We start from the raw sequence: 26,251 nt of genomic DNA, 5'->3' as shown, positions 1-26,251 counted from the left end.
ATGAATGCGTTTCCCAACCCTGCTGGACCGGACTCTCCCCAGGGCTCAGCACAGTGCTCCGCACACAGTAAGTTCTCAATAAATTCGACTGAATGAATGCGTTTCCCAACCCTGCTGGACCGGACTCTCCCCAGCGCTCAGCACAGTGCTCCGCACACAGTAAGCTCATTTGACCAAATGAACGTCCGAATGAATGCGTTTCCCAACCATGCTGTAGGGGACCCTCCCGAGCGCTCAGCACAGTGCTCCGCACACAGTCAGCTCTCCATAAATTCGACCGAATGAATGCGTTTCCCAACCCTGCTGGACCGGACTCTCCCCAGCGCTCAGCCCAGCGCTCCGCACAGTGTGGGCGCGTGCTCCTGCGGAGGCGAACCTACTTCGTCGTCTTCCTGGGACTCGCCGAGGGGGCCGTTCCGCGACTCCTGGAAGAGGATCTTCTTCATTTTCCGGTACTGCAGGTTGTCCAGCTCGCGGACGGCGTCCTTGGTCCTCTGGATGAGGTCCGTCAGAACCCGGGGCGGACGCTCCCGCCGCACAAAGTCGTGCTGCGGGCACGGGGGGGAGCGGGGACGGACAAAAATCATCATCATAAGGGCACGTATTAAGCGCTTACTATGTGCCCAGCACCGTTCTAAGCGCTGGGGACACGACAAGGCGATCGGGTTGTCCCACGGGGGGCTCCCAGTCTTCATCCCCATTTTACAGCTAGAGAATCAATCAATCGTATTTATTGAGCGCTTACTGTGTGCGGAGCACTGGACTAAGCGCTTGAGCACCTGTACTACGCGCTTGTGAGCCCAGTGTTGGGTAGGGACTGTCTCTATATGTTGCCAACTTGTACTTCCCAAGCGCTTAGTACAGTGCTCTGCACAGAGTAAGCGCTCCATAAATATGATTGATTGATTGATTGAAGTGAAGTGAGTGAAGTGACTCGCCCAAAGTCACTTTATTAAGCGCTTACTATGTGCCAAGCACTGTTCTAAGCACTGGGGACGTGACAAGGCGATCGGGTTGTCCCACGGGGGGCTCCCAGTCTTCATCCCCATTTTACAGAGGAGGGAACTGAGGCCCAGAGAATCAATCAATCGTATTTATTGAGCGCTTACTGTGTGCAGAGCACTGGACTAAGCGCTTGAGCACTGTATAAGCGCTTGGGCACTGTACTACGCGCTTGGAGTGAAGTGAAGTGACTCGCCCAAAGTCACTTTATTAAGCGCTTACTATGTGCCAAGCACTGTTCTAAGCACTGGGGACATGACAAGGTGATCGGGTTGTCCCACGGGGGGCTCCCAGTCTTCATCCCCATTTTCCAGAGGAGGGAACTGAGGCCCAGAGAATGAATCAATCATATTTATTGAGCGCTTACTGTGTGCAGAGCACTGGACTAAGCGCTGGAGCACTGGACTACGCGCTTGGAGTGAGGTGAAGTGAGTGAAGTGAAGTGACTCGCCCAAAGTCACTTTATTAAGCGCTTACTATGTGCCAAGCACTGTTCTAAGCACTGGGGACATGACCTATCTATTCTATTTATTTTATTTTGTTAGGATGTTTGGTTTTGTTCTCTGTCTCCCACTTTTAGACTGTGAGCCCACTGTTGGGTAGGGACTGTCTCTAGATGTTGCCAATTTGGACTTCCCAAGCGCTTAGTACAGTGCTCTGCACATAGTAAGCGCTCAATAATTACGATTGATGATGATGATGATGACAAGGCAATCAGGTTGTCCCACGGGGGGCTCCCAGTCTTCATCCCCCTTTTCCAGATGAGGGAACTGAGGCCCAGAGAATCAATCAATCGCATTTATTGAGCGCTTACTGTGTGCAGAGCACTGGACTAAGCGCTGGAGCACTGGACTAAGCTTGAGCACTGTACTACGCGCTTGGAGTGAAGTGAGTGAAGTGAAGTGACTCGCCCAAAGTCACTTTATTAAGCGCTTACTATGTGCCAAGCACTGTTCTAAGCACTGGGGACATGACAAGGAGATCGGGTTGTCCCACGGGGGGCTCCCAGTCTTCATCCCCATTTTCCAGAGGAGGAAACTGAGGCCCAGAGAATCAATCAATCGTATTTATTGAGCACTTACTGTGTGCAGAGCACTGGACTAAGCGCTTGAGCACTGTACTATGCGCTTGGAGTGAAGTGAGTGAAGTGACTCGCCCAAAGTCACTTTATTAAGCGCTTACTATGTGCCAAGCACTGTTCTTAGCGCTGCGGAGGTTCCAAGGTGATCAGGTTGTCCCACGGGGAGCTCCCAGTCTTCATCCCCATTTTCCAGATGAGGGAACTGAGGCCCAGAGAAGTGAAGTGACTTCCCCAAAGTCACCCAGCTGACAAGTGGCGGAGCCAGGATTTGAACCCATGACTTCTGACTCCAAAGCCCTTGATCTTTCCCACTGAGCCACGCTGCTTCTCTTGTATCCCCCAAGCGCTTCGAACAGTGCTTTGCACATAGTAAGCGCTTACCAGATGCCATCATCATCATCCTTCATCACACAGTAAGCGCTCAATAAATACGTCATTCCATTGTATTTACTGGGCGCTTACTGTGTGCAGAGCGCTGTACTAGGCGCTTGGGAAGTCCAAGTTGGCAACATATAGAGACGGTCCCTACCCGACGGTGGGCTCTGTGGCTCAGTGGAAAGAGCCCGGGCTTTGGAGTCAGAGGTTGTGGGTTCAAATCCAGACTCCACTAATTGTCAGCTGTGTGACTTTGGGCAAGTCACTTCACTTCTCTGGGCCTCAGTTCCCTCATCTGGAAAATGGGGATGAAGACTGTGAGTCCCCCGTGGGACAGCCTGATCACCTCGTAACTTCCCCAGCGCTTAGAACAGTGCTTTGCACATAGTAAGCGCTTAATAAATGTCATTATCATTATTATTATTATTATAGAAGAATCATCATCACCATTATCATGATTGAGGTATTTGTTAATAGAGAGGCTATCGGATGCACATTCGGAGTCGGCCAGAAAGTAAAATGGGGATTAAGGTCGTGAGTCCCACGTGCGACACGGATTGTGTCCAAGCGGATTAGCTTCCATCTATCCCAGTGGTTGGAACAGTGCTGGGCACACAGGGCATATTCAATCGTATTTATTGAGCGCTTACTGTGGGCAGAGCAGCACACAGAGCAGAGAAGCAGTGTGGCTCAGTGGGAAGAGCCCGGGCTTTGGAATCAGAGGTCGTGGGTTCTAATCCCGGCTCCGCCACTTGCCGGCTGGGTGACTTTGGGTAAATCACTTCACTTTCTAGACTGTGAGCCCACTGTTGGGTAGGGACCGTCTCTATATGTTGCCAACTTGTACTTCCCAAGCGCTTAGTACAGTGCTCTGCACACAGTAAGCGCTCAATAAATACGACTGATTGATTGAATGACTGAATGACTGAATGAATGAATGGCCTACTTGGGGCTCCCAGTCTAGGCTCAGTGGAAAGAGCCTGGGCTTTGGAGTCAGAGCTCATGGGTTTGAATCCTGGCTCCACCACTTGTCAGCTGGGTGACTCTGGGCAAGTCACTTCACTTCTCTGGGCCTCAGTTCCCTCAACTGGAAAAATGGGGAATAAGACTGTGAGCCCCCCGTGGGACAACCCGATCACCTTGTATCTACCCCAGCGCTTAGAACAGTGCTTTGCACATAGTAAGCGCTGAACAAATACCATCATTATTATTATTATTCTCTGGGCCTCAGTTACCTCATCTGGAAAACATGGATTAAGATTGTGAGCCCCACATGGGACAACCTGATCACCTTGTAAATTCCCCAGCGCTTAGAACAGTGTTTTGCATGTAGTAAGTACTTAACAAATACCATCATCATCATCATCATCATCACTGTACTAAGCGTTTGGGAAGTCCAAGTTGGCAACATAGAGAGACGGTCCCTACCCAGCAGTGCGTTCACATTCATTCATTCATTCAATCGTGTTTTATTGAGCGCTTACTGTGTGCAGAGCACTGGACTAAGCGCTTGGGAAGTCCAAGTTGGCAACATCGAGGGACGGTCCCTACCCAACAGCGGGTTCACATTCATTCATTCGTTCAATCGTATTTATTGAGCGCTTAGTGTGTGCAGAGCACTGGACTAAGCGCTTGGGAAGTCCAAGTTGGCAACATCTAGAGATGGTCCCTACCCAACAGCAGGCTCACAGTCTAGAAGGGGGAGGCAGACAACAAAACAAAACACATTAACAAAATAAAATAAATAGACTCAACATGTACAAGTAAAATAGAGTAATAAATCTGTACAAACTATATATATATATATATATATATATATATATATATATATACTCAATAAATACAGACGGAATGAATGTGAGCCCGCTGTTGGGTAGGGACTGTCTTTATATGTTGCCAACTTGGACTTCCCAAGAGCTTAGTACAGTGATGATGATGATGATGATGATGATGATGATGATGATGGTATTTGTTAAGCACTTACTATGTGCAAAACACTGCTCTAAGCACTGGGGGGGATACAAGGTGATCAGGTTGTCCCACGTGGAGCTCACAATCATAATCCCCATATATATATATATATATATATATATATATATACATATATATAGGTGCTGTGGGGAGGGGAAGGAGGTAAGGCGGGGGAATGGGGAGTGGGGAGGAGAGGGAGAGGAAGGAGGAAGGAGGAAGGAGGGAGCTCAGTGTGGGAAAGCTTCCTGGAGGAGGTGAGCTCTCAGTAGGGCTATAAAAAATAAGAATAATTATAATAGTGATGGCAATTGTTAAGCGCTTTTACTTTATGCCAAGCACTGTTCTAAGCGCTGGGGCGGAGGGGGATGCAAGGTAATCAGGTGGGGCTCACAGTCTTCATCCCCATTTTCCAGAGGAGGTCACTGAGGCCCAGAGAAGTGAAGTGACTTGCCCAAAGTCACCCAGCAGACAAGTGGCAGAGGCGGAATTAGAACCCACGACCTCGGACACCCAAGCCTGGGCTCTGGCCTGAGGTCACAGAGCAGGCCAGGGGGACAAATGGGCTGAGAACCCAGGTGTCCTGCCTCTGGACCCATTCATCAAGTGGCCTGGGACTCAGAAAGGAGGTCACGGGTTCTAATCCCGGCTCTGCCCCTTTCATTCATTCATTTAATCAATCGTATTTATTGAGCGCTTACTGTGTGCAGAGCGCTGGACTAAGCGCTTGGGAAGTCCAAGTTGGCAACATAGAGAGACGGTCCCTACCCAACAGTGGGCAATAAATACGACTGAATGAATGAATGAACTTAACTTCTCCGGGCCTCAGTGACCTCATCTGGAAAATGGGGATGAAGACAGGGAGCCCCACGTGGGACAACCTGATCACCCTGCATCCCCTCAGCACTTAGAACAGTGCTTCGCACATAGTAAGTGCTTAATAAATGCTATTATTATTATTATTATTATTATTATTATTATTATTATTATTATTATTATTCTCTGGGTCTCAGTGACCTCATCTGGAAAATACAGACAAAGACTGGGAGCCCCACGGGGGACAACCTGATCACCTTGTATCCCCTCAGCGCTTAGAACAGTGCTTCGCACATAGTAAGCGCTTAATAAATGCCATTATTACTTTTATTATTATTATTCTCTGGGCCTCAGTGACCTCATCTGGAAAATGGGGATGAAGACCGGGAGCCCCCTGTGGGACAACCTGATCACCTTGTATCCCCTCAGTGCTTAGAACAGTGCTTGGCACATAGTAAGCGCTTAATAAATGCCATTATTATTATGATTACTATTCTCTGGGTCTCAGTGACCTCCTCTGGAAAATAGACATGAAGACCGGGAGCCCCACGGGGGACAATCTGATCTCCTTGTATCCCCTCAGCGCTTAGCACAGTGCTTGGCACATAGTAAGTGCTTAATAAATGCCATTATTACTATTATTATTATTCTCTGGGCCTCAGTGACCTCATCTGGAAAATAGAGATGAAGACCGGGAGCCCCACGGGGGACAACCTGATCACCTTGTATCCCTTCAGCGCTTAGAACAGTGCTTGGCACATAGTAAGCGCTTAATAAATGCCGTTATTATTATTTATTATTATTCTCTGGGCCTCAGTTCTCTCATCTGGAAAATAGAGATGAAGACCGGGAGCCCCACGGGGGACAACCTGATCACCTTGTATCCCCTCAGCGCTTAGAACAGTGCTTGGCACATAGTAAGCACTTAATAAATGCTATTATTATTATTATTATTATTATTATTCTCTGGGTCTCAGTGACCTCATCTGGAAAACAGAGATGAAGACCGGGAGCCCCATGGGGGACAACCTGATCACCTTGTATCCCCTCAATCAATCAATCAATCGTATTTATTGAGCGCTTACTATGTGCAGAGCACTGTACTAAGCGCTTGGCACTGTACTAAGCCCTCAGTGCTTAGAACAGTGCTTGGCACATAGTAAGCACTTAATAAATGCCATTATTATTATTATTCTCTGGGCCTCAGTTCTCTCATCTGGAAAACGGGGATGAAGACCGGGAGCCCCCCGTGGGACAACCCGATCACCCTGTATCCCCACCCAGCGCTTAGAACAGTGCTTCGCACACCATAATTTATTCTATTGATTTTATTTTGTTAGTATGCTTGGTTTTGTTCTCTGTCTCCCCGTTTTAGACTGTGAGCCCACTGTTGGGAAGGGACTCTCTCTATGTGTTGCCAACTTGGACTTCCCAAGCGCTTAGTCCAGTGCTCTGCACACAGTAAGCGCTCAATAAATACGATTGATTGATTGATTGATTGATTGTAAGCGCTTAACAAATCTGTTGTCTGTCTCCCCCTTCTAGACCGTGAGCCCGCTGTTGGGTAGGGACCGTGTCTAGATGTTGCCAGCTTGGGCTTCCCAAGCGCTTAGTCCAGTGCTCCGCACACAGTAAGCGCTCAATAAATACGATCGAATGAATGAATGAATGAACAAATGCCATCGTTATCATTAGCCCCCGAGGGGCTCTCAGCCCCTTCTTTCCTCTCCCCCTCGTCCCCCTCTCCATCCCCCCCATCTTACCTCCTTCCCTTCCCCACAGCACCTGTATATATGTATATATGGTTGTACATATTTATTACTCTATTTATTTATTCATTTATTTATTTTCCTTGTACATTTCTATCCTACTTATTTTATTTTGTTGGTATGTTTGGTTCTGTTCTCTGTCTCCCCCTTTTAGACTGTGAGCCCACTGTTGGGTAGGGACTGTCTCTATGTGATGCCAGTTTGTACTTCCCAAGCGCTTAGTACAGTGCTCTGCACATAGTAAGCGCTCAATACGATTGATTGATTGATTGATTGATTAGCCGGCCATCCGAAGCCACTCCGAGGAAATCAACGCTTCGCTTCCAACTCCCCTCCGCCAAAATCAATCGGAGACACGGAGATATTACCCGCAAGAGATCCACTGAGGCTGGTCGCTCGTGAGGTATTTTCTGCAAGCAGCGATCAACGAATCCTCTAAAGGAGTCCGTCCTGTCCGCGCAAAGACATTCGGAGAGAAAGATCAAACCGGGAAAAAATCACATTCCCGACGGCCCCGCGTTCGGCTGAAATCCTGGGACCGTAGGAGAGTTGGGTTCTTTTGGGTGTGGATTTTTCATCTCTTTTGGCCGCCCTTCCCCAACTCTAGATGTTGCCAACTTGTCCTTCCCAAGCGCTTAGTACAGTGCTCTGCACCCAGTAAACGCTCAATAAATAGTTGAATGAATGAACTCGGGGCTGAGACGGACCACTTCCAATTTCCCGTTAATTCCCCGGAACAGCCCCGGCCACGTCTAACGGTATCATCATCATCAATCGTATTTATTGAGCGCTACTGTGTGCAGAGCACTGTACTAAGCGCTTGGGAAGTGCAAGTTGGCAACATCTAGAGACGGTGGCTACCCAACAGTGGGCTCACAGTCTAAAAGGGGGAGACGGAGATCAAAACCAAACATACTAACAAAATAAAATAAATAGAATAGATATGTACAAGGAAAATCAATAAATAAATATTATCGCACGGAGGGGTCGGATCGTAATCGGGGAAGCGGTGTGGCTCGGTGGGAAGTGCCCGGGCTTGGGAGTCGGAGGTTGTGGGTTCTAATCCCGGCTCCGCCGCTCGTCAGCTGGGTGACCTTGGGCACTGGGCCTCAGTTTCCTCATCTGTAAAACGGGGATGAAGACCGTGAGCCCCCCGTGGGACAACCTGACCACCTTGTATCCTCCCCGGCGCTTAGAACGGTGCTTGGCACACAGTAATCACATAATAATAATAATAATGATGATGGCATTTGTTAAGCGCTTACTACGTGCCAAGCACCGTTCTAAGCGCCGGAGGGGATGCAAGGTGATCAGGTTGTCCCCACGTGGGGCTCACAATCTTCATCCCCATTTTACAGATGAAATAATAATAATAATAATGATGATGGCATTTGTTAAGCACTTATTATGTGCCAAGCACTGTTCTAAGCGCTGGGGGGGGGATGCAAGGTGATCAGGTTGTCCCACGTGGGGCTCACAATCTTCATTCCCATTTTACAGATGACATAATAATAATAATAGTAATAATAATAATAATAATAATAATGATGGCATTTGTTAAGCGCTTACTACGTGCCAAGCACTGTTCTAAGCGCCGGGGGGGATGCAAGGTGATCAGGTTGTCCCATGTGGGGCTCACAATCTTCATCCCCATTTTACAGATGAGGTAATAATAATAATAATAATAATAATAATAATAATAATAATAATAATAATAATAATGGCATTTGTTAAGCGCTTACTATGTGCCAAGCACTGTTCTAAGCAGCGGCGGGGGGGGGGGGGGATACAAGGTGATCAGGTTGTCCCACGTGGGGCTCACAATCTTCATTCCCCTTTTACAGATGAGGGAACTGAGGCTCCGAGAAGTGAAGTGACTTGCCCAGAGTCACACAGCAGACACGTGGCGGAGCCGGGATTCGAACCCACGACCTCTGACTCCAAAGCCCGGGCTGTTTCCGCTGAGCCACGCTGCTTCTCTAACAAAGAAACAAACGCCATCGTCATCATTATTGTAAAACGGGTTGGAAAAAGGAAGCCGCGCTTTCCGAGAGTTCCCCGATTCCACCGGCACGGGAGAGGACGTTCGGAGAAAAAGGCCGCCCTCCGCTCAAAAGATGATTTCCAGCGCTTAGAACAGTGCTTTGCACATAGTAAGTGCTTAACAAATGCTATTATTATTATTATTATTATTATTATTATTATTATTATTATTATTATTTCATGGCTCAGTGGAAAGAGCCGGGCTTTGGAGTCAGAGGCCGCGGGTTCAAATCCCGGCCCTGCCACTTGTCAGCTGGGTGACTTTGGGCAAGTTACTTCACTTCTCTGGGCCTCAGTTCCCTCATCTGGAAAATGGGGATGAAGACTGTGAGCCCCACATGGGACAACCTGATCACCTTGTATCTACTCCAGCGCTTAGAACAGTGCTTTGCACATAGTAAGCACTTAACAAATACCAACATTATTATTATTATTACTATTCTGCCGTCCCGTCGAGCCGTCCCTCCGCGTGTGCCTGTCTCACCCCGAGTAGACTGTGAATGAATGAATTTATTACTCTATTTATTTTACTTGTACATGTTTATTCTATTTATTTCATTTTGTTAATATGTTTTGTTTTGTTGTCTGTCTCCCCCTTCTCGACTGTGAGCCCGCTGTTGGGGAGGGACCGGCTCTATATGTTGCCAACCTGGACTTCCCAAGCGCTTAGTACAGTGCTCTGCACACAGTAAGCGCTCAATAAATACGATTGATGATGATGATGATTACTCTATTTTACTTGAACATGTTTATTCTATTTATTTCATTTTGTTAATATGTGTGGTTTTGTTGTCTGTCTCCCCCTTCTAGACTGTGAGCCCATTGTCGGGTAGGGACCGTCTCTAGATGTTGCCGACTTGGACTTCCCAAGCGTTTAGTACAGTGCTCTGCACGCAGTAAGTGCTCAATAAATACGATTGATTGATATTGATTGAGTTCGGTGTCTTCTCACTCAGAGAATCCCGCTCGACCTTTCGCTGGCGGAAACCCTTTTCCGCTTCTTCCTCGTGAAACCGGAGTGGCCTAAGAGGCCCGCCGCGGAAATTAGGCCGCACCGACGGGCTTTTCCCCCCTTTTTCTTCCCGGTCTCTCTCGACGGCGCCTCGGAAAATCCCGTGGCCGTCGGAAGGGGGACAGGAGTCAGGGAGTCCGAAGTCTTGCACTTCCCAAGCGCTTAGTCCAGTGCTCTGCACACAGTAAGCGCTCAATAAATACCACTGAATGAATGAATGAATGAATGAATGAAAGGCTACGTGACTCTCCAGCGACCAAAGGGCAGGGGAGAAGCAGTGTGGCCTGGTGGGAGGAGCCGGGGCCTGGGTTCCGATCCCGCTTCGGCCCATGGCTCAACCTTGGGCGAGTGACTAGACGTCTCTGGGCTTCGGATTCCCGTCTACTTGTTTTGTTTTCGTTTTGTTGTCCGTCTCCCCCTTCTAGACCGTGAGCCCATTGTCGGGTAGGGACCGTCTCTATATGTTGCCAACTTGGACTTCCCAAGCGCTTAGTACAGTGCTCTGCACACAGTAAGCGCTCAATAAATACGATTGATTGATTGATAGTCCGGCGCTCTGCACACAGTAAGCACTCAATAGATACAATTGATTGATTGATAGCCCAGCGCTCTGCACACAGTAAGCGCTCAATAAATACGATTGATTGATTGATAGCCCAGCGCTCTGCACACAGTAAGCGCTCAATAAATACGATTGAATGAATGAATAATAATGATGATGGCATTTATTAAGTGCTTTCTATGTGCAAAGCACTGTTCTAAGCACTGGGGAGGTTACAAGGTGATCAGGTTGTCCCCCGGGGGGCTCACAGTCTTAATCCCCATTTTACAGATGAGGTCACTGAGGCCCAGAGAAGTTAAGTGACTTGCCCAAAGTCACACAGCTGACAAGTGGCGGAGCCGGGGTTTGAACTCATGACCTTTGACTCCAAAGCCCGGGCTCTTTCCACTGAGCCATGCTGCTTCTCTAATGAATGAGGTTACTGGCTGGGCTGAGAGGGAAGACTGGGATAATAATAATAATAATAATAATAATAATAATAATAATAATAATAATAATAATAATGGGATTTGTTAAGCATCAGGCACTGCATGATTTTGACACCTGTCTCCATGTTCCGTTTTGTAGCCCGTCCCCCGTCTAGACCGGGAGCCCGTCGTCGGGTAGGGACCGTCTCTGTTGCCGATTTGTCCTTCCCAAGCGCTTAGTCCAGCGCTCTGCACACAATAAGCGCTCAATAAATACGATTGAATGAATGAATGAATGTATTAAGCGCTTACTATGTGCCAAGCACTATTCTAAGCACCAGGGTACCTCATTTGTAAAACGGGGATTAAGACTGTGAGACTCACACGGCTTAGAAAAGTGCTGTGCACATAGGAAGCGCTTAATAAATACCATCATCATCATCATCATCATCATCATCACAGGGACTGCGTCCAAACCGATTTGCCGGTATCCATCCCAGCGCTTAGTACAGTTCCTGGCACATAGTAAGCGCTTAACAGATGCCGTAATTATTATACATAAGTGCCGTGGGGCTGAGGTTGAGGTGATGAACATCCAGTGCTGAAAGGAATACCGAGTACACTGTGCTAAACGCAATCACATTAGACATAATAATAATAATGACATTTGTTAAGCGCTTACTACGTGCAGAGCACTGTTCTAAGCGCAGGGGGGGATACAAGGTGATCAAGTTGTCCCACGTGGGGCTCGCAGTCTTCATCCCCATTTTACGGATGAGGGAACTGAGGCTCAGAGAAGTTAAGTGACTTGCCCAAGGTCACACAGCAGACATGTGGCGGAGTCGGAATTCGAACCCATGACCTCTGACTGCAAAGCCCGGGCTCTTTCCACTGAGCCACGCTGCTTCTCTTAGTCCCCATGGCACATAGTAAGCACTTAACAGATACCACGATTATTATATTTAAGTGCTGTGGAGCTGAGGTTGGGGTGATGAACATCAAGTGCTTAAAGGAATACCGAGTACACTGTACTAAACGCAATCACATGAGACATAGTCCCCGTGGCACTTAGTAAGCGCTTAACAGATACCATGATTATTATATTTAAGTGCTGTGGGGCCGAGGTAGGGGTGATGAACATCAAGTGCTGAAAGGAATACCGAGTACACTGTGCTAAACGCAGTCACATTAGACATAGTAACCGTGGCACATAGTAGGCGCTTAACAGATACCATGATTATTATATTTAAGTGCTATGGGGCTGAGGTTGGGGTGACGAACACCAAGTGCGTAAAGGAATACCGAGTACACTGTACTAAACGCAGTCACATTAGACATAGTCCCCGTGGCACTTCATAAGCGCTTAACAGATACCATGATTATTATATTTAAGTGCCATGGGGCTGAGGTTGGGGTGACGAACATCAAGTGCTGAAAGGAATACCGAGTACACTGTACTAAACGCAATCACATTAGACATAGTCCCCGTGGCACTTAGTAAGCGCTTAACAGAGACCATGATTATTATATTTAAGTGCTGTGGGGCTGAGGTTGGGGTGATGAACATCAAGTGCTGAAAGGAATACTGCGTACACTGTACTAAACGCAATCACATTAGACACAGTCCCCGTGGCACTTAGTAAGCGCTTATCAGATACCATGATTATTATATTTATGTGCTGTGGGGCCGAGGTTGGGGTGACGAACATCAAGTGCTTAAAGGAATACCAAGTACACTGTACTAAACGCAGTCACATTAGACATAGTCCCCGTGGCACATAGTAAGCGCTTAACAGATACCATGATTATTATATTTAAGTGCTGTGGGGCTGAGGTAGGGGTGATGAACATTAAGTGCTGAAAGGAATTCCGGGTACACTGTACTAAACGCAGTCACATTAGACATAGTCCCCATGGCACATAGTAAGCGCTTAATAGATACCATGATTATTATATTTAAGTGCTGTGGGGCTGAGGTTGGGGTGATGAACATCAAGTGCTGTAAGGAATACCGAGTACACTGTACTAAACGCAATCACATTAGACATAGTGCCCGTGGCACATAGTAAGCGCTTAACAGACACCATGATTATTATATTTAAGTGCCGTGGGGCTGAGGATGGGGTGATGAACATCAAGTGCTGAAAGGAATACCGAGTACACTGTGCTGAACGCAATCACATTAGACATAGTCCCCGTGGCACTTAGTAAGCGCTTAACAGATACCATGATCATTATATTTAAGTGCCGTGGGGCTGAGGTTGGGGTGACGAACATCAAGTGCTGAAAGGAATAGCGAGTACACTGTACTAAATGCAATCACATTAGACACAGTCCCCGTGGCACATAGTAAGCGCTTAACAGATACCATGATTATTATATTTAAGTGCCGTGGGGCTGAGGATGGGGTGATGAACATCAAGTGCTTAAAGGAATATCGAGTACACTGTGCTAAACGCAATCACATTAGACATAGTCCCCGTGGCACATAGTAAGCGCTTAACAGATACCATGATTATTATATTTAAGTGCTGTGGGGCTGAGGTAGGGGTGATGAACATCAAGTGCTGAAAGGAATACCGAGTACACTGTGCTAAACGCAGTCACATTAGACATAGTCCCCATGGCACATAGTAAGCGCTTAATAGATACCATGATTATTATATTTAAGTGCTGTGGAGCCGAGGTTGGGTTGGTGAACATCAAGTGCTTTTAGACTGTGAGCCCACTGTTGGGCAGGGACCGTCTCTATATGTTGCCAACTTGTACTTCCCAAGCGCTTAGTCCAGTGCTCTGCACACAGTAAGCGCTCAATAAATACGATTGATTGATCGATTGATTAAAGGAATACCGAGTACACTGTGCTAAACACAATTCTATTTGTTCTGACAATTTTGACACCTGTCTCCATGTTTCGTTTTGTCGTCCGTCTCCCCCTTCTAGACCGTGAGCCCGTTGTCGGGTAGGGACCGTCTCTAGATGTTGCCGACTTGGACTTCCCAAGCGCTTAGTACAGCGCTCTGCACACAGTAAGCGCTCAATCAATATGACTGAATGAATGAATGAATGAATGCTCTGCACACAGTGAGCGCTCAATAAGTACGATTGAATGAATGAATGAATTCCTCAACCGTAAAATGGGGATTAAATGCCTGTTCTCTCGACTATTTAGACCATACTTCCATGAGGGAAAGGGATGGACAGTAGACTGAGCACCCCCTTTTCCTCTGCTCCTCCTCCCTCTGCTCTACCCCCTTCCCCTCCCCACAGCCCTGGTGTATATTTGTACATATTTATTACTCTTATTTTATTAATGATGTGTATATAGCTTGAGAAGCAGCATGGCTCAGTGGAAAGAGCCCGGGCTTTGGAGTCGGAGGTCATGGGTTCAAATCCCGGCTCCGCCCCTTGTCAGCTGTGTGACTTTGGGCAAGTCACTTCACTTCTCCGGGCCTCAGTGACCTCATCTGGAAAATGGGGATGAAGAGTGGGAGCCCCCCGTGGGACAACCTGATCACCTTGTAACCTCCCCAGTGCTTAGAACAGTGCTTGGCACACAGTAAGCGCTTTATATAATGCCATTATTACTATAGTAAGTGCTCTGTAAATGCCACTGATGACGATGAGGGAAGCATTCATTCATTCATTCATTCAATCGTATTTATCGGGCGCTTACTGTGTGCACAGCACTGGACTAAGCGCTTGGGAAGTACAAGTTGGCAACATCTAGAGAGGGTCCCTACCCAACAGCAGGCTCACAGTCTAGAAGGGGGAGACAGAGAACAAAACAAAGCATAGTAACAAAATAAAATAAATAGAATAAATATGTACAAATAAAATAAATCAATAAATAGAGTAATAAATCTGTACAAACATCTATAGATATATACAGGTGCTGTGGGGAGGGGAAGAAGGTAAAGCAGGGGGGGATGGGGAGGGGGAGGGGGAGGGGGAGAGGAAGCAGTGTGGCTCAGTGGAAAGAGCCTACGCTTGGGAGTCAGAAGGTCATGGGTTCTAATCCCAGCTCCGCCACTCGTCGGCTGTGTGGCTTTGGGCAAGTCGCTTCACTTCTCTGGGCCTCAGTTCCCTCATCTGTCAAATGGGGATGAAGACTGTGAGCCCCCCGTGGGACAACCCGATCACCTTGTAACCTCCCCAGAGCTTAGAACAGTGCTTGGCACATAGTAAGCGCTTAATAAATGACATTAATCATTCATTCATTCAATCGTATTTATTGAGCGCTTACTGTGTGCAGAGCACTGGACTAAACGCTACGGAAGTACCAGTTGGCAACATCTAGAGACAGTCCCTAACCAACAGCGGGCTCACAGTCTAGAAAGAAGTGAAGTGACTTGCCCAAAGTCACAAAGCTGACAGTTGGCAGAGCCGGAATTTGAACCCATGACCTCGGACTCCAAAGCCCGGGCTCTTTCCACTGAGCCAAACTGTTTATCGTGACAGAGAAGCAGTGACGGAAAACAGTGCCAAGCACTGCTCTAAGCACCAGGGGAGGTTACAAGGTGATCAGGTTGTCCCCCGTGGGGCTCACAGTCTTCATCCCCATTTTACAGATGAAGGAACTGAGGCACAGAGAAGTGACTTGCCCAAGGTCACACAACGGACAATAATAATAATGATAATGTTGGTATTTATTAAGCACTTACTACGTGCCGAGCACCGTTCTAAGCGCTGGGGGAGATATGAGGTGATCAGGTTGTCCCACGGGGGGCTCCCAGTCTTCATCCCCATTTTACAGATGAGGGAACTGAGGCACAGAGACATGACCTGCCCAAGGTCACACAACGGACAATAATAATAATGATAATGTTGGTGTTTATTAAGCACTTACTATGTGCCAAGCACTGTTCCACGTGCTGAGGTAGATATAGGATAATCAGGTTGTCCCACATGGGGCTCACAGTCTTCATCCCTATTTTACAGATGAGGTCACTGAGGCCCAGCGAAGTCAAGTGACTTGTCCAAGGTCACACAACGGACAATAATAATAATGTTGGTATTTATTAAGCACTTACTATGTGCCGAGCACTGTTCTAAGCGCTGGGGGAGATACAAGGTGATCAGGTTGTCCCACGTGGGGCTCACAGTCTTCATCCCCATTTTCCAGATGAGGTCACTGAGGCCCAGAGAAGTCAAGTGACTTGCCCAAGGTCACACCACGGACAATAATAATTATGTTGGTATTTATTAAGCACTTACTATGTGCCGAGCACTGTTCTAAGTGCTGGGGGAGATACAGGGTGATCAGATTGTCGCACGTGGGGTTCACAGTCTTCATCCCCATTTTCCAGATGAGGTGACTGAGGCCCAGAGAAGTCAAGCGACTTGCCCAAGGTCACACAATGGACAATAATAATAATGGTGGTATTCATTAGGCACTTACTATGTGCCGAGCACTGTTCTAAGCGCTGGGGGAGATACAAGGTGATCAGATTGTCACACGTGGGGCTCCCAGTCTTCATCCCCATTTTCCAGATGAGGGAACTGAGGCCCAGAGAAGTGAAGTGACTTGCCTAAAGCGGACAAGTGGCGGAGCCGGAATTAGAACTCGCGACTTCTGACTCCCAAACCCGGGCTCTTTCCACTGAGCCACGCTGCTTCTCTAGAAAGGAGGAGCGCGGTTGTGGAAACGACAGGTCGGAGGAGGGAAGCAGCGTGGCTCAGTGGAAAGAGCACAGGCTTGGGAGTCACAGGTCATGGGTTCGAATCCCGGCTCCGCCACTTGTCAGCTTTGTGACCTTGGGCAAGCCACTTAACTTCTCCGGGCCTCAGTTCCCTCATCTGTAAAATGGGGATTAAGACTGTGAGCCCCCCGTGGGACAACCTGATCGCCTTGTATCCCCCCCCCAGCGCTTAGAACGGTGCTTCGCACATAGTAAGCGCTTAACAAATGCCATCATTATTATTATTATTATTCTCTAGAAAGGAGGGACGCGGTCGCAGAAACGACAGGTTGGAGGAGAGAAGCAGCGCGGCTCAGTGGAAAGAGCACAGACTTGGGAGTCAGAGGTCATGGGTTCGAATCCCGCTCCGCCACTTGTCAGCTTTGTGACCTTGGGCAAGCCACTTCACTTCTCTGGGCCTCAGTTCCCTCATCTGTAAAATGGGGATTAAGACTGTGAGCCCCCCGTGGGACAACCTGATCACCTTGTATCCCCCCAGCGCTTAGAACGGTGCTTCGCACATAGGAAGCGCTTAACAAATGCCATTATTATTATTATTATTATTATTTTTCTCTAGAAAGGAGGGACGCGGTCGCAGAAATGACAGGTCGGAGGAGAGAAGCAGCGTGGCTCAGTGGAAAGAGCACAGGCTTGGGAGTCAGAGGTCATGGGTTCGAATGCCGGCTCCGCCACTTGTCAGCTTTGTGACCTTGGGCAAGCCACTTCACTTCTCTGGGCCTCAGTTCCCTCATCTGTAAAATGGGGATTAAGACTGTGAGCCCCCCGTGGGACAACCTGATCACCTTGTATCCCCCCAGCGCTTAGAACGGTGCTTCGCACATAGGAAGCGCTTAACAAATGCCATTATTATTATTATTATTATTATTTTTCTCTAGAAAGGAGGGACGCGGTCGCAGAAATGACAGGTCGGAGGAGAGAAGCAGCGTGGCTCAGTGGAAAGAGCACAGGCTTGGGAGTCAGAGGTCATGGGTTCGAATGCCGGCTCCGCCACTTGTCAGCTTTGTGACCTTGGGCAAGCCACTTCACTTCTCTGGGCCTCAGTTCCCTCATCTGTAAAATGGGGATTAAGACTGTGAGCCCCCCGTGGGACAACCTGATCACCTTGTATCCCCCCAGCGCTTAGAACGGTGCTTCGCACATAGGAAGCGCTTAACAAATGCCATTATTATTATTATTATTATTATTTTTCTCTAGAAAGGAGGGACGCGGTCGCAGAAATGACAGGTCGGAGGAGAGAAGCAGCGTGGCTCAGTGGAAAGAGCACAGGCTTGGGAGTCAGAGGTCATGGGTTCGAATGCCGGCTCCGCCACTTGTCAGCTTTGTGACCTTGGGCAAGCCACTTCACTTCTCTGGGCCTCAGTTCCCTCATCTGGAAAATGGGGATGAAGATTGTGAGTCCTCCATGGGACAACCTGATCGCCTTGTAACCCCCCAGCGCTTAGAACGGTGCTTCGCACATAGTAAGTGCTTAACAAATGCCATTATTATTATTATTATTATTATTATTATTCTCTAGAAAGGAGGGACGCGGTCGCAGAAACGACAGGTCGGAGGAGAGAAGCAGCGTGGCTCAGTGGAAAGAGCCCAGGGTTCGAATCCCGGCTCCGCCACTTGTCAGCTTTGTGACCTTGGGCAAGCCACTTAACTTCTCCGAGCCTCAGTTCCCTCATCTGGAAAATGGGGATGAAGACTGTGAGCCCCCCGAGGGACAACCTGATCACCTTGTATCCCCCCCCAGCGCTTAGAACAGTGCTCGGCACATAGTAAGCACTTAACAAATACCATCATTATTATTATAAGTAGAGCCTCAATCCCCAAGAGAGCCGCGGGAGTCCGTAACGCCTCCGGGAAACAAACGTATGGTTTACTCAATCAATCATCATCAATCGTATTTATTGAGCGCTTACTATGTGCACAGCACTGTACTAAGCGCCTGGGAAGTACAAATTGGCAACATATAGAGATAGTCCCTACCCAACAGTGGGCTCACAGTCTAAAAATCGTATTTATTGAGCGCTTACTGTGTGCAGAGCACTGGACTAAGCGCTTGGGAATGGGCAGGGGGCCACCCGAGCCTTCGAAGGCCGCGGATTGCGGGACGGGGGGGATTTTCCGGGCGGCAAAATTCCCCCGAAAGCCAAGCGGGGCGGCGGCCTTACCATTCGCCGGACTGGAGCGTCGGGGAATCGTTCTGGGCTATGTGATATAAGGCACTCATTGCGTTCATGTTGAAAAGGGGGGGTTTCCGTTCCGCTGCAAAGACAGGAAGGAGGATGGTCAAGGTGGGTCCCCGAGGACACCGCGGCCTCGCGGGCAGGGCCCGGCCCGGGAGGCCGAAGGACCCGGGTTCCAATCCCGCCGCCGCCGCTTGTCTGCTGTACAATAATAATTATGTTGGTATTTATTAAGCGCTTACTATGTGCAAATCACTGTTCTAAGCGCTGGGAAGTTACAAGGCGATCAGGCTGTCCCACATGGGGCTCACAGTCTTCATCCCCATTTTCCAGATGAGGTCACTGAGGCACAGAGAAGAGAATAATCTATTTATTTTATTTTGTTAGTATGTTTGGTTTTGTTCTCTGTCTCCCCCTTTTAGACTGCGAGCCCAACGTTGGGTAGGGACTGTCTCTATATGTGGCCAATTTGTACTTCCCAAGCGCTTAGTACAGTGCTCTGCACATAGTAAGTGCTCAATAAATACAATTGATGATGATGATGAAGTGACTTGCCCGAACTCACGCAGCTGATAATTGGCAGAGCCGAGATTTGAACCCATGACCTCTGACTCCAAAGCCCGGGCTCTTTCCACTGAGCCACGCTGCTTCTCCTAAAAGAAGACCCGGTGGGAATGGGATCAATGGAAAGAGCGCAGGCTTTGGAGTCAGAGATCGGGAGTTCAAATCCTGTCAGCTGGGTGACTTTGGGCAAGTCACTTCACTTCTCTGTGCCTCAGTTGCCTCATCTGTAAAATGGGGATTAAGACTGTGAGCCCCACGTGGGACAACCTGATCACCTTGTAACCTCCCCAGCGCTTATAACAGTGCTTTGCAGAGCGGGGATTTGAACCCATGACCTCTGACTCCAAAGCCCGGGCCCTTTCCACTGAGCCACGCTGTGTGACCCTAGTCATATAGTTATTAATCATCAATCAATCAATCGTATTTATTGAGCGCTTACTGTGTGCAGAGCACTGTGCTAAGCGCTTGGGAAGTCCAAGTTGGCAACATCTAGAGACGGTCCCTACCCGACAGCGGGCTCACAGTCTAGAAGGGGGACACAGACAACAAAACCAAACATATTAACAAAATAAATAGAACAGATAAGTACAAGTACAATAAATAAATAGAGTAACAAATATGTACAAACATATATACATATATTACTCCCTTTATTTATTTATTTTATTTGCACATCTTTATTCTATTTATTTTGTTTTGTTAATATGGTTTGTTTTGTTGTCCGTCTCCCCCTTCTAGACTGCGAGCCCGCTGGTGGGTAGGGACCGGCTTTCGATGTTGCCGACTTCGACTTAGGGGAAGCAGCGTGGCTCAGTGGAAAGAGCCCGGGCTTTGGAGTCTCTATGTGTTGCCAACTTGCACTTCCCAAGCGCTTAGTACAGTGCTCTGCACACAGTAAGTGCTCAATAAATACTACTGAATGAATGAATGAATGAATGGAGTCAGAGGTCATGGGTTCAAATCCCAGCTCCGCCAATTGTCAGCTGTGTGACTTTGGGGCAAATCACTTCACTTCTCTGGGCCTCAGTTCCCTCATCTAGAAAATGGGGATGAAGACTGTGAGCCCCCCGTGGGACAACCTGATCGCCTTGTAACCTCCCCAGCGCTTAGAACAGTGCTTTGCACAGAGTAAGTGCTGAATAAATGCCGTTATTATTATTATTACTTACCAAGCGCATAGTACAGTGCTCTACACACAGTAAGCGCTCAATAAATACGATTGAATGGATGAATGGGCAAGTCGCTTCGCTTCTCTGGGCCTCAGTTGCCTCTCCTGGAAAACGGGGATTTGATACCTGTTCCCTCTCCCTCTAGAGTGTGTACAGTCTAGAGGGGCAGAAAGGCATTAAAAAAAATAATAAATCACTTGCAGATATATACGTTGAGTGCCCTGAGGCTGAGGTGGCTATTAAGTACTTCATTCCCTCAATCGTATTTATTGAGCGCTCTCTGTGTGCAAAGCACCGTACTAAGCGCTTGGGAGAGGACAAGAGAAGAACAAACAGACACAATCCTGCCCATCAGGAGCTCACAGTCCAGAGGGGGAGACAGAAATTAATATAAAAAAAATAGAGAAATAAATAAATAATGGATATTTCATTTGGAGGATGACTGAAGGAGCAAATCATTCATTCATTCACTTCATTCAATCGTATTCATTGCCTCAATCGTATTTATTGAGCGGTTACTGTGTGCAGAGCACTGTACTAAGCGCTTAATGTCTGTCTAGAGGGGGAGACAGACATTAATATAAAAAAATAGATAAATAAATGACGGATATTTCATTTGGAGGATGACTGAAGGAGCAAGTCATTCATTCATTCAATTCATTCAATCGTATTCATTGCCTCAATCGTATTTATTGAGCACTCTCTGGGTGCAAAGCACCGTACTAAGCGCTTAGGAGAGGACAGGAGAAGAACAAACAGACACAATCCTGCCCATCAGGAGCTCACAGTCTAGAGGGGGAGACAGACATTAATATAAAAAAATAGATAAATAAATGATGGATATTTCATTTGGAGGATGACTGAAGGGGCAAGTCATTCACTCATTCCATTCATTCAATCGTATTCATTGCCTCAATCGTATTTATTGAGCGCTCTCTGGGTGCAAAGCACCGTACTAAGCACTTGGGAGAGGACAAGAGAAGAACAAACAGACACAATCCTGCTTATCAGGAGCTCACAGTTTAGAAGGGGAGACAGACATTAATATAAAAAAAACAGAGACATAAATAAATGACGGATATTTCATCTGGAGGATGACTGAAAGAGCAAGTCATTCATTCATTCGATTCATTCAATCGTATTCATTGCCTCAATCGTATTTATTGAGCGCTCTCTGGGTGCAAAGCACCGTACTAAGCGCTTGGGAGAGGACAAGAGAAGAACAAACTGACACAATCCTGCCCATCAGGAGCTCACAGTTTAGAAGGGGAGACAGACATTAATATGAAAAAAAACAGAGACATAAATAAATGACGGATATTTCATTTGGAGGATATTCATTTGATTCATTCAATTGTATTCACTGCCTCAATCGTATTTATTGAGCGCTCTCTGGGTGCCAAGCACCATACTAAGCGCTTGGGAGAGGACAAGAGAAGAACAAACAGACACAATCCTGCCCATCAGGAGCTCACAGTCTAGAGGGGGAAACAGACATTAATATAAAAAAAACAGATAATTAAATGATGGATATTTCATTTGGGGGGTGACTGAAGGAGCAGGTCATTCATTCATTCCATTCATTCAATCGTATTCATTGCCTCAATCGTATTTATTGAGCACTCTCTGGGTGCAAAGCACCGTACTAAGCGCTTAGGAGAGGACAAGAGAAGAACAAACAGACACAATCCTGCCCATCAGGAGCTCACAGTTTAGAAGGGGAGACAGACATTAATATAAAAAAAAAATAGAGACATAAATAAATGACGGATATTTCATTTGGAGGATGACTGAAGGAGCAAGTCATTCATTCATTTAATTCATTCAATCGTATTCATTGCCTCAATCGTATTTATTGAGCGCTCTCTGTGTGCAAAGCACGGTACTAAGCGCTTAGGAGAGGACAAGAGAAGAACAAACAGACACAATCCTGCCCATCAGGAGCTCACAGTTTAGAAGGGGAGACAGACATTAATATAAAAAAAATAGAGAAATAAATAAATGACAGATATTTCATTTGGAGGGTGACTGAAGGAGCAAGTCATTCATTCATTCAATTCATTCAATCGTATTTATTGAATGCTTTATTGTGTGCAGAGCACTGGACTAAATGCTTGGGAAGGCCAAGTCGGCAACAGAGATGGTCCCTACCCGACAACGGGCTCACAGTCTAGAGAAGCAGCGTGGCTCAGTGGAAAGAGTCCGGGCTCTGGAGTCAGAGGTCATGGGTTCAAATCCCGGCTCCGCCAACTGTCAGCTGTGTGACTTGGGGCAAGTCGCTTCACTTCTCTGGGCCTCAGTTCCCTCATCTGTAAAATGGGGATTAAGACTGTGAGCCCCCTGTGGGACAACCTGATCACCTTGTAATCCCCCAGCGCTTAGAACAGTGCTTGGCACATAGTAAGCGCTTAATAAAGGCCATCATCAGTTCCCTCATCTGTAAAATGGGGATGAAGACTGTGAGCCCCCCGTGGGACAACCTGATCACCTTGTACCCTCCTCGGCGCTTAGAACAGTGCTTTGCACATAGTAAGCGCTTAACAAATGCCATCATTATTATTATTATTGTTATAAATACAACTGAACGACAAGGAATATCATTCAGTCATTTAATATGTTGCCAACTTGTACTTCCCAAGCGCTTAGTACCGTGCTCTGCACACAGTAAGTGCTCAATAAATACGATTGATTGATTGATTGATTATACTTGTATTTGTACAAGTCTATCTGTACATTGAAATCTGAACATTGACATTAAATCTGTATATTTACATTTCAATTTGTACATGTAAATCAGCATATTTGTATAGATTTATTACTCTATTTTACTTGTACATATTTACTATTCTGTTTATTTAGTTAATGATGTGCATCTAGCGACAGTTCCATTTATTCTGTCGGTTTTGACACCCGTCTCCATGTTTTGGTTTTGTTGTCTGTCTCTCTCCCCCTTCTAGACCGTGAGCCCAGCGTTGGGTAGGGGCCGTTTCTGTCTGTTGCCGACTTGGACTTCCCAAGCGCTTAGTACAGTGCTCTGCACACAGTAAGTGCCCAATAAATACGACTGAATGAATGAACGAATGAATATTGTCCTTTCCCAAGCGCTTAGCCCAGTGCTCTGCACACAGAGAGCGCTTAGTAAACATGATTGAATGTTTCTCCCCCTTCTAGACTGTGAGCCCGCTGTTGGGTAGGGACCGTCTTTCTAGGTTGCCGATTTGTACTTCCCAAGTGCTTAGTACAGTGTTCTGCATACAGTAAGTGCCCAATAAATACGACTGAATGAATGAACGAATGAATATTGTCCTTTCCCAAGCGCTTAGTACAGTGTTCCGCACACGCCGAGTGCTTAATAAACATGATTGAATGTTTCTCCCCCTTCTAGACTGTGAGCCCGTTGTTGGGTACGGACCGTCTTTCTAGGTTGCTTATTTGTACTTCCCAAGCGCTTACTCCAGTGCTCTGCACACAGTAAGCGCCCAATAAATACAACTGAATGAATGAACGAATGAATATTGTCCTTTCCCAAGCGCTTAATACAGTGCTCTGCACACGGCGAGCGCTTAATAAACACGACTGAATGTTTCTCCCCCTTCTAGACTGTGAGCCCGTTGTTGGGTAGGAACCGTCTTTCTATGTTGCCGATTTGTACTTCCCAAGCGCTTAGTCCAGTGCTCTACACACAGTAAGCGCCGAATAAATACGACTGAATGAATGGATGAATGAATGAATCAGCAGCGTGGCTGAGAAGCAGCGTGGTTCAGTGGAAAGAGCACGGGCTCTGGAGTCAGAGGTCATGGGTCCAGCGCTTAGAACAGTGCTTTGCACGTAGTAAGCGCTTAATAAATGCCATTATTATTATTATTATTAAATCCCGACTCCGCCAATTGTCAGATATGTGACTTTGGGCAAGTCACTTAACTTCTCTGTGCCTCAGTTACCTCATCCGTCAAATGGGGATGAAGACTGTGAGCTCCATGTGGGACAACCTCAACACCTTGTATCCCCCCCAGCGCATAGAACATACATTCATTCATTCATTCATTCATTCATTCATACATTCAATCATATTTATTGAGCGCTTACTGTGTGCAGAGCACTGGACTAAGCGCTTGGGAAGTCCAAGTTGGCAACATAGAGAGACAGTCCCTACCCAACAGTGGGCTCACAGTCTAGAATAATACTAATGATGGCATTTATTAAGCGCTTACTATGTGCAAAGCACCGTTCTAAGCACTGGGGGGGATACAAAGTGATCAGGTTGTCCCACGTGGGGCTCACAGTCTCCATCCCCATTTTACAGATGAGGGAACTGAGGCTCAGAAAAGTTAAGTGACTTGCCCCAGGTCGCACAGCGGACATGTGGCAGAGCCGGAATTCGAACCCCTGACCTCGGACTCCCAAGCCCGGACTCTTTCCACTGAGCCACACTGCTTATCTAAGTGCTTTGCACATAGTAAGCGCTTACCAAGTACCATCATTCTCATTATTGCTATTATTATTGATTTTCAGGGGTTCAAATCCCGGCTCCCCCACTTGTCAGCTGTGTGACTTTGGGCAAGTCACTTCACTTCTCTGGGCCTCAGTTTCCTCATCTGTAAAACAGGGATGAAGACTGTGAGCCCCCCGTGGGCCAACCTGATCACCTTGTCACCTCCCCAGCGCTTAGAACAGTGCTTTGCGCCTAGTAAGCGCTTAATAAATGCCATCATTATGATTACAGCCCACCAAAAAGGAGGAAAATGAATCGCGTGAGCGTGCGGTGCCTCCGAGAAGTCGACCGCGAAGCCAGCGATCGACCTAATCATCATCATCATCAATCGTATTTATTGAGCGCTTACTATGTGCACAGCACTGTACTAAGCGCTTGGGAAGTACAAGTTGGCAACATTTAGGGACAGTCCCTACCCAACAGTGGGCTCACAGTCTAAAAGGGGGAGACGGAGAACAAAACCAAACATACTAACAAAATAAAATAAATAGAATAGATATGGACAAGTAAAATAAATAAATAAATAAATAAATAAATCGATTGGGATGGATCGTACTAGCCGCCAGCGGACTCACCCAACTCAATGCACGTGATCCCCAGGGACCAAACGTCGACTTTCCCGTCGTACTGGCCTTCGTCCATGGCTAAGATGACTTCCGGAGCCATCCTGCCCGGGAAAACACAGCAGACGCGGGGCTCAGGACCGGGAGCGACACCTCGGAAAACTCGCCTCTGATGGACAGCCGCCTCTCTCGGCCTCACCGGCGCCGGGTTCGGCAACAGCGGGACGTACGGAGCGCTTCCCGGGGGCCGGAATCCCGGACTTGGGGGAGTTGGTGAAATAATCAATCAATCAATCGTATTTATTGAGCGCTTACTGTGTGTAGAGCACTGGACTAAGCCCCTATTTACAAATAATAATAATAATAACAGTGGTATTTGTTGAGCGCTTACAGTGTGCAGAGCACTGGACTAAGTGCTTATTTACAAATAATAATAATAATAACAGTGGTATTTGTTGAGCGCTTACTGTGTGCAGAGCACTGGACTAAGCACTTATTTACAAATAATCATAATAATAACAGTGGTATTTGTTGGGAGCTTACTAGAGAAGC

General features: G+C 47.1%; 1 protein-coding gene across 2 annotated transcripts in view; it reads right to left on the bottom strand.

Annotated features, from left to right (window-relative positions):
* Positions 1–26,251, bottom strand: part of TAOK3 (TAO kinase 3) — a 248,794-nt gene that overhangs the window by 80,846 nt on the left and 141,697 nt on the right. For both annotated transcript variants that reach the window (XM_038763111.1, XM_038763112.1), the window contains 4 exons: positions 25,712–25,803; positions 18,897–18,990; positions 7,380–7,461; positions 381–548 (listed from right to left, as the gene is read on the bottom strand). In XM_038763111.1, coding sequence (XP_038619039.1) covers positions 381–548; positions 7,380–7,461; positions 18,897–18,990; positions 25,712–25,803 — 436 coding nt within the window. The remainder of the gene's footprint in view (positions 1–380; positions 549–7,379; positions 7,462–18,896; positions 18,991–25,711; positions 25,804–26,251) is intronic.

The sequence above is a fragment of the Tachyglossus aculeatus genome, chromosome 21 (genome assembly GCF_015852505.1).
Source record: "Tachyglossus aculeatus isolate mTacAcu1 chromosome 21, mTacAcu1.pri, whole genome shotgun sequence".
In the NCBI taxonomy this organism is placed as follows: domain Eukaryota; kingdom Metazoa; phylum Chordata; class Mammalia; order Monotremata; family Tachyglossidae; genus Tachyglossus; species Tachyglossus aculeatus.
This window is presented reverse-complemented; position numbering and strand designations above follow the sequence as displayed.